This window comes from Chenopodium quinoa, unplaced genomic scaffold, assembly GCF_001683475.1.
Source record: "Chenopodium quinoa cultivar QQ74 unplaced genomic scaffold, ASM168347v1, whole genome shotgun sequence".
Taxonomy (NCBI): Eukaryota; Viridiplantae; Streptophyta; class Magnoliopsida; order Caryophyllales; family Amaranthaceae; genus Chenopodium; species Chenopodium quinoa.
This window is the reverse complement of record NW_018742770.1, coordinates 3637916-3646429: the sequence shown is the minus strand read 5'-3', so window position 1 is coordinate 3646429 and position 8514 is coordinate 3637916. Positions and strand designations below refer to the sequence as shown.

At 33.7% G+C, this 8514-nt stretch overlaps 1 protein-coding gene across 1 annotated transcript; it reads left to right on the top strand.

Annotated features, from left to right (window-relative positions):
• The first annotated feature begins 372 nt into the window (after window positions 1-372).
• On the top strand, window positions 373-4746 carry LOC110724774 (mitogen-activated protein kinase homolog NTF3). Its single transcript, XM_021904233.1, has 3 exons — window positions 373-1231; window positions 1948-2373; window positions 3660-4746. Exons 2-3 carry the CDS (start codon window positions 1951-1953, stop codon window positions 4353-4355), a joined length of 1119 nt encoding a protein of 372 aa, XP_021759925.1. The 5' UTR covers window positions 373-1231; window positions 1948-1950; the 3' UTR covers window positions 4356-4746.
• The last annotated feature ends 3768 nt before the right edge of the window (window positions 4747-8514 follow it).

Sequence of the window (8514 nt, the reverse complement as noted above, 5' to 3'; positions counted from 1 at the left end):
TTGATGTTTGATGTCATAAACTTTTACAATTAAATTGGCTGAAATCATAAGTCAAATGACAAGCATGTAAAAAGCTAAGTTACTAAAAATAATCTTTGATTTTGAGGTGCTAACTAAATCTATGTTTAAGGACTCATTCCGATTCTTTTACTTTTTCCATTGTGTTTTTGATGGGAAATAGAATGAAAAGTTAAGGGTGGGGTTATGGGTTTTATTTCACCTTAATAAAAAAAATACTCTAAAGCTAATTAGGTCTAATCGTAGTTAATTAAACTTAAATAAGTCCAAGTGTTACACTAATGAACCTAAAAGTGTGTCAATATTTTGAACAAATACATGCTAAGAGTGTGAGATCTAAATTGTTATTTAAGTTTGAAAGTTTAATTAGTTGTCTAAAGGTCTGTTCTCTTAAACTCTTTTAGCTTTAAACATCAAATTTCTCCTAAATTTTTAATTTTTTTTTACCATCTTTAAGGGTGCGTTCTCTTCAGTTTAATTTCATTTCAGTTCAGTTCAATTTAGTTATACTCTAATCAGTTCAACTCCTAATTTATTTTCTATGTACAGTTCAATCCAGTAAATTAGAACTAGGCTAAGTTTAGAAAATTAGGGAAGAAAGGTTACAATAAAAAAATCCTGATTTAAAAAAAAAAAAAAAAAAAAAGATATAATGGATCTATTTTGTCACCTATCCATTCTTTCTTTGTTCCTGCAACACCTCCCCTTCTTCTCCCATCATCTCTCTCTCCTCTGTTCAACTGATCGTGACGCAATAATATAATCTCTGTAATCGAGGATCTGATCCAATAATCCCTATCTTCTATCTTTTCTCTCTCCTCAATTTCATCATTACCAACTTTGTAATTTCCAATTTTCCCTCCAAATTATCAATTCCCCTGCTTCAGATCTGTTCATCAATTTTCTTTTTTCTCAATTGATGACATTTTTTGCTCTTTGTTCTTGCTAAATTTCCAAACTTTTGATCGATTTTTTAGCTGGGTTTAAAGAATAAAGTTTGATTTTTTTTGTGGGTTTAGTGAAATTTGGTGAATAAAGATAAAATAAAAGTCGAATTAAAAAGGTGGGATTTTGAAGATGTTTCTATTTGGAGTAAGTTCGAGGATGCAATTTTTCTGGGGATTGATGATAAAAGCTACGCTTTGATTCTAATTTCTATCTATATTTGCTGCCAATTTTACTGAATTTTCTTTCTGGGGTTTTTAATTCAAAGGTATGAATAATTTTCATTTTTTTTTTCTTTAAATTGTTTGCAATCATAAATAAAAACTATATAAACTACAACACCTAATGATGATTTTTTTTTTTTTTTTTTATCGTTTTATCTTTTCGCTACTATGTTAAGCTCAAATATTAGAAACTTTTTAATAGTATGAAGATTTAATTACAATTTTTGAAATTTAATTACAATTTTTTTGTTGTTCATAAAATTTGCTAATGTATTTTCATTGCTTCGATTTTTTTTTTTTTTTTGGAAATGGAAACGTTATTCACATGCTCTTTTTGTACTTGATGTGATTGATGTGTTTCAATGTTATGTGGGCCATGATTTTCTGTTTAGTTATCTAGTATTGATCCATGAAAACAGTTTGGATTGTAATGTTCATGTCTAGTTAACTTGTCTTAATCTATGAATTTAGATTAGATTATAATTATAATGCTTCAATTAACTAGTTGTTAATCTATGACAAAAAAAATGGAGTGTAATGTTTATGTTTAACTAACTTATGTTAATATGAAAATAATTTGGATTATGAAGTTTATGATTAATTAACTAGTGTTAATCTACGATAATAGTGTGGATTATGCTTAATAATGCCGTTTATCTACCATTCTATTATACTTAATTTGTTAATGAAGATAATTTTGCAAGAAAAGAAGGATGAATTTTTCTAATTTTACTTGATTTTATATGTTGGGACTTTGAAGGTAATGGCAACACAAGTCGAGCCTCCAAATGGTGTTAGATGCCCAGGGAAGCATTACTATTCAATGTGGCAAGCTTTGTTTGAGATTGATACAAAGTATGTGCCCATTAAACCCATTGGTCGGGGTGCATATGGAATTGTTTGCTCGTCCATAAACAAAGAGACGAATGAGAGAGTTGCTATAAAGAAGATCCATAACGCTTTTGAGAATCGTGTTGATGCACTGAGGACATTGCGCGAATTGAAACTTCTTCGGCACCTTAGGCATGATAATGTGATTGCTTTAAAGGATGTCATGTTGCCAGCCCATCCAAAGAATTTCAAGGATGTGTATTTGGTCTATGAACTTATGGACACAGATCTTCATCAGATTATTAAGTCCTCTCAGGCTCTCTCGAATGATCATTGTCAGTACTTCTTGTTTCAGGTATATTTTATGGTGTCACTTCTCGGTTATTGTAGCATTCAACAATTGTTCTATGTCTGTGTTTCTATGGGAAGATTTAATGAATTTTACTGTCTATAATTAGAACATGAGTCTGTTGGCATTATCATTTAGATTTTTGGCTGTGGTTGTCTTGTAGCATATTTGTCTGAACTCTTGAGTTCATTGGTGCTTTCTGTTTTATCAAGATGCTCGAGTTTAAAAGTTTCATTGCTTATTTTTACTTATAGATTTGGATTTGTTATATCCTGTTATGTATTATGTTTTGTTCTGTTTTCCAATTGATCCTCTTTATTAGCCTTCTTTTCCTTTTTATTAAAGAAAGGAATGATGATCATTACGAAATTGAGAAAGAAAATGCTGTCTATTGTGAAGTCTATATGGGAAAGCATTCTGAAGTTGAGAAGCAGTAATCTTCAAGAAATCTAGTTTAAATAAAATCTTTATAAATAATCTTTATGTTGGACCTTTGCTTATCTTTATGAAAGCCGCAAATTTCTTTTTCTTTCCTTCAATCTAAATGTACTAATCTATGTTTGAAGTCTTTGAACTTTAGTTTTTAATAAACCAAGCATGCTTTTACTTGTTTGTAGAGTTTCTTGTATTTTAATCACTGTATCCCTTTTTCCATGTTCACATTGAGCCATCCTTTCTTATGTTCATATGAAAATGTTCCCAAACATCAGTGCTTGACAATGAAATTTACTACTACCATAAATTTCTAAGTAGAAACTTCACTCCTTTTTTGGACAGCTTAATGATGATATGACTATATCTTCTTGCTCTCTTTGTTCTTGTTGAGTTCACATTCCCATGCTCAAAGCAATTCATTGCAATTTTTCCGGAAACTCTTATGATAGGCTTACAGTAGTTTGTCCATCTATGTATATTGCAATATTTTCTTGCAAGTACTTCATATATTGGTTCATATGGATTCTGTTCATCCTACTTTGTTTTTACCAACTTGATTGCTTGTGTGTAAAGTCTGCTAGCATGATTCCAGATTTCCAGATCTTGCTTTAATTTGCTGAGAAGTTTCTATCATGCTATTCCTTAGCAATATGCTCTCTTGGGTGATTTTACAGAAAGCTACAAAATTATATAAAATAAAGAAATTGCAATAAAAATAAAAATAAAATGGGACTTATAAATTTTGATTGAATCTGTTCCTAAATCAGTCGGTTTGTGTCATATCATTCAATGCTAAGATTGATGTAAGTACATGTGCTTGCTGTTTGACAAACTTTAGCATACATGTTTGAATGCAGTTGCTGAGAGGTCTGAAGTATCTCCACTCGGCTAACATCCTTCATCGTGATTTGAAGCCTGGAAACCTTCTTATAAATGCAAATTGTGATCTAAAAATTTGTGACTTTGGATTGGCTCGTACAAGTAGTGGCAAGGGTCAATTTATGACCGAGTATGTGGTGACACGTTGGTACAGAGCTCCCGAACTTCTGTTGTGCTGTGACAAGTATGGAACCTCTATTGATGTGTGGTCTGTTGGGTGCATTTTTGCTGAACTTCTTGGTCGTAAACCATTGTTCCCAGGTACCGAGTGTTTGAACCAACTAAAATTGATAGTTAACATCCTTGGTAGCCAAAGAGATGCTGATCTTGAGTTTATTGACAATCCTAAGGCCAAAAGGTTCATAAAATCGCTCCCCTATTCTCCTACTGCTTCTTTGTCTCGCCTTTACCCAACTGCCAATCCTTTAGCCATTGACTTGCTACAAAAGATGCTCGTCTTTGATCCAACAAAGAGAATTAGCGTGACTGAGGCTCTCCAACACCCGTACATGTCTCCTTTGTATGACCCTCGAGCTAACCCTCCTGCACAATTCCCTATTGATCTCGAAATTGATGAAGATTTAGACGAAGAAATGATCAGGGAATCAATGTGGCAGGAGATTATGCATTACCATCCAGAAGCTGTCAACCAAAATATGGAATTATGCGGATAAGCTCTTTATATTCTGTGGTATGGTGATCGAGACCTATGAAGAATATTTATTTTCGGTAGGAGTTTCATCCTTAACTAGGTTTCTTTCTTAAGATTTTACCTGCTTTTATAATCTTATTAAGGAAATATGCAAGAATAGTTTGTGCTATTGATGCATGTTCCGACTGTCTGAGGCTTATCTTCTGTGTCTAGAGTTTCTCATTTGTTGTGTTTTTGTTGACTGTTGTAATGTGAATTGTACATATTCGTGTTTACGAATTCCTGTTGTAACCTGTTTCTCCCCCTTCTCTTCAACCTCCACTGTAAATTAAGATGTAAGTCTAACCTTGTATTAATGTATGTTCTCTTTCTCTTCCTCTCGAAGTCGATGGAAGAAACATAATTACTCCTTACTGAGGCTTTTTTGTGGATGTCAGCACGCTGATGTTAAAGATCTGCTGCTGCTTTCTTTTTTCCCTAGAAGCCTTGTAAGAAAATTATGCTATCACCGAAGATTCCGCTTTTTTTTTTTCTTTTTTTTTTTTTTTGGGTAAAGAAGTAGGGCAATTACCCCATTACTACAGTATTTTAAAGCATGAAGGAGCATATCATAGCAATGTGATATGTAAGAAAAGAAAAGTACACAACTTTTATTATTGCCAGAAGAGTATCAATTCGGCTCTATGGTAAAGAAACTTTTGTTGCTGCTGCATGGGTTTGGGGGGGGGGGGGGGGTACTGTCATTGTAAGGTATACGGTGTAAGCCTGTAAGAGTCTGTTCTGTTCAGCTTAATTTCAGTTCAGTTCAGTTCCTAATTTTCTTATCTCATAAACAACTCATTTCAGCTCTATTCAGTGTAGTTCAGTTCAACCCCAATCAGTTCAGTTAAATTGTTTTCAGGAAATCGAAATAGGCCCTTAGCTTGAACAGTTGAACCCACTTAATTGCAAGTCTATGTATCAACTATCAAGGGTGGAAAATTTGTCACACCCATGCTCTAGGTCAAAAAATTTTGAGTAGATTGTCATAAAAGTTTATCATGCTCAAAATAACATAAATCTCAAGTCTAAGCATAACCCCTGGCTCCAATAGAACGAACCTAAAGAGGCAGGGTATGAATGTGTGATAAATATTTTAGCTTGTTTCTTGTCTTGTCGTGTTTAATTTTAAGAACTCACAAAACCTAAATTTTTGTTGTAAAATCCAAAATATATTGTTGTCACCTTCAATAAATCCTAGGTTGCGGTTATGGGCTGAGGGCTTCTAAATGTATGGGCTCACACAACCAATTATGGGCCAGTTGCATTAAATTAGTTTGGTTGCTTTAATGATTAAGTTTAATGAATTGTGATTGGTAATTTGGGATAGAGACTTTTGATGTGAGCCTTGAATTCACTTTCAGTTCCATGTACGAAGTTATTAATTGTGATAAGCTTTTGGAATTAGAATTTGAGTGATGAGTATGATTCTACCGCAGTAATCAAGGTTTTTGGTATATAAAATTTGAAATTATTGTTTAGTTAGTGATAATTTTTTTTAACTGAATGAATAAAATGTATGATTTGGTTAATATAATACTCCCTCTGTTTTTAAATACTTATCCTATTTCTCCATGCACTGAGTTTTAGGAGAAATAAGATAAAGTAATAGAATATGGAGGTAGTGGGATAGGTGAAAGAATAAAAAATTGTAAAAAGCAAAAGTAGTGGAGAGAATTAGAGGAGGGTAAATATTAAATTAATAAAATATAATTTATGTTGGGTCCACTATGTGAGAGAAATGAATTAAATATTGTAAAAGATTTTCAAATAAGGAAACAGAGTAAGTATTAAAAAACGGCCGAAAAAGAAAAGTGGAGTAAGTATTTAAAAACGGAGGGAGTAGTAACACAAGTGTTGTTTGGTTGACAATTGTGAAAAATAGTTTTATATATTACACGTATAATCTAAGGTTTTTTGTCATAGTTTTCAATCTCAAAATTGGTGATATGAATAGTGAGTATTGTACTTGTATTTAGAGCTGTCAATTCGGGTAAATGGGTCGGATAAGAGTGGGTCGGGTCAACTCGGGTTGGGTCAATTCAGATTAATTTCATAACTTATGCGGATCGGGTTTGGGTTGGGTCATGCTTTAGTCGGGTCACGTCGGATCATACTTTTTTTGGGGTTGGGTCGAATATAGGTCGGGTTAATAACAGGTCGGATTACATTCGGGTCGGGTGAACAATAGATCAGGTTTAATTCAGGTTTTCACGGGTTAAAACGGGTTAGGGTAATTCTCTGGTTTGAGTCTGGTTTGGTTGAAGTCAATAATTTACAGGTTAGAATCAGGTCGGGTCATTCTCGGGTTTGAGTCAGGTCCGGTTCAAGTCAATAATTTGCGGATTATAATCAGGTCGGGTCATTTTCAAGTCGGGTAATTCTCGGGTTCAAGTCGGGTTCGATTCAAGTAAATAATTTGCGGGTTATAATCAGGTTGGGTCATTTCCAAGTCGGGTCATTATCGGATTCAAGTCGGGTTATGTTCAAGTCAATTATTTGCAGGTTACAATCAGGTCGTGTCATTTTCAGGTCAGTTCATATTCGGCTTCAACAAACTATAAATAGATAATTATCATTTTCATCAAGCTAATTATTTCCTTTAAATATAATATATATGGCAATATACTAGGGAACTATAGTCTATAATTTAGGAAGATAATTATCTCCTTTAACCATACAACAAATATAAACTAAATTTAACTCTTAAATTTGAGGATGATAATCCTTTCTTTTGCTGGTCTCGACCGACTTGGTCTCCCAAGGCAAAATAATTTGATCAACAATAATAAGGTGGTCTAAATTGCATTTAAGGTGATTTGAAATCGGGTCAGGAACAATTTGGGTTGAATTTAGGTCGGGTCAATAACAAGTCGTGTTAATTCGGATTAGTAACAGATTGGGTTTAATTTTTGGGTTAGTAACAGATCGGGTCAATAATAGGTTTTCTTTAATTCGGTTCGGGTCAATAACAAGTCAGATTAAATTTGGGTCAGGTCAATAACAATTCAGGTTGATTTCGGGTCACGTTTGTAACAGTTGGGTTAAATTCGGGTCGGGTTAGGAACGGGTCGGTTTGAATTCAAGCTAGGTTAGTAATAAGTCGTGTTAAATTCGGGTTTAGACAGGTTAAAACGGATTTGGGTAAATTTTGGTTCAAGTCGAGTTCGGTGCAAGTTAATTAAATTGGTCGTTGTAAACCGATAAATCGGTGCAAGTTCTAAACTGTTAAATTGGCCGTTTAAAAGCAAATTGAATGGTTCCACACACCCAATTAGAATCCCGGAGGGTATTAGGGACCATGATAAACATTTCGGCAATTTTAATTTATGGGCAAAAATAAAGTCAAAAAAATTCCAAAATTAAAGGCTAATATCAACACTTTTTTGAGAATTTTTGGAGGTTTCGGGGCCCGGTGTCGAAAATTATTGAAATTCTATGGGATACATATCGGGGTCATAATAATTCCGTTTGGAACCATTTATGATCATTATTAGTTGTCATAAATGTTCGTGTTAGGCTTGAATTAATGAAATCGATGCAAGTTGTAAACCGGTAAATTGGTCATTCAAAGTCAAATTGGATGGTTCCACCCACCCAATTATATTCCCGGATGGTATTAGGGACCACGGTAAACATTTCGGCAATTTTTAATTCCGAGCGGAAAAAGTCAAAAAAAATCCAAAATTGAAGGCTAATATCCATGCTTTTTGAGAAATTTTAGAGGTTTCGGGGCCATGTGTCGAAAAGTTTTGAAATTCTAAGGAGTACATCTCGGGTCCATATAATGTCGTTTGGAACCATATATAATCATTATTTGTTGTCATAATGTTCGTTGTAGGCTTGAATTAATGAAATCGGTGTAAGTTGTAAACCGGTAAATTGGTCGTTTAAAGGCAAATTGGATGGTTCCACCCACCCAATTAGACTCCCTGAGAGTATTTTGGACCATGGTAAACATTTCTGCAATTTTTATATCCGGGCGAAAAAAAGTCAAAACATTCCAAAATTAAAGTCTAATATCTACGCTTTTTGAGATATTTCGAATTTTTAGGGGCTCGGTGTCGAAAAGCATTGAGATTGTAGGGATACATCTCGGGGTCATATAATGCTGTTTGGATCCATAAATGATCATTATATGT

What these genes read in the sequence shown, in the direction of transcription:
- LOC110724774 (XM_021904233.1), top strand. Translation starts at nt 1,951, where the DNA reads ATGGCAACACAAGTCGAGCCTCCAAATGGTGTTAGATGCCCAGGGAAG. An exon ending in GTCAGTACTTCTTGTTTCAG is followed by an intron (nt 2,374 to 3,659) that starts GTATATTTTATG and finishes GTTTGAATGCAG; the next exon opens with TTGCTGAGAGGTCTGAAGTA.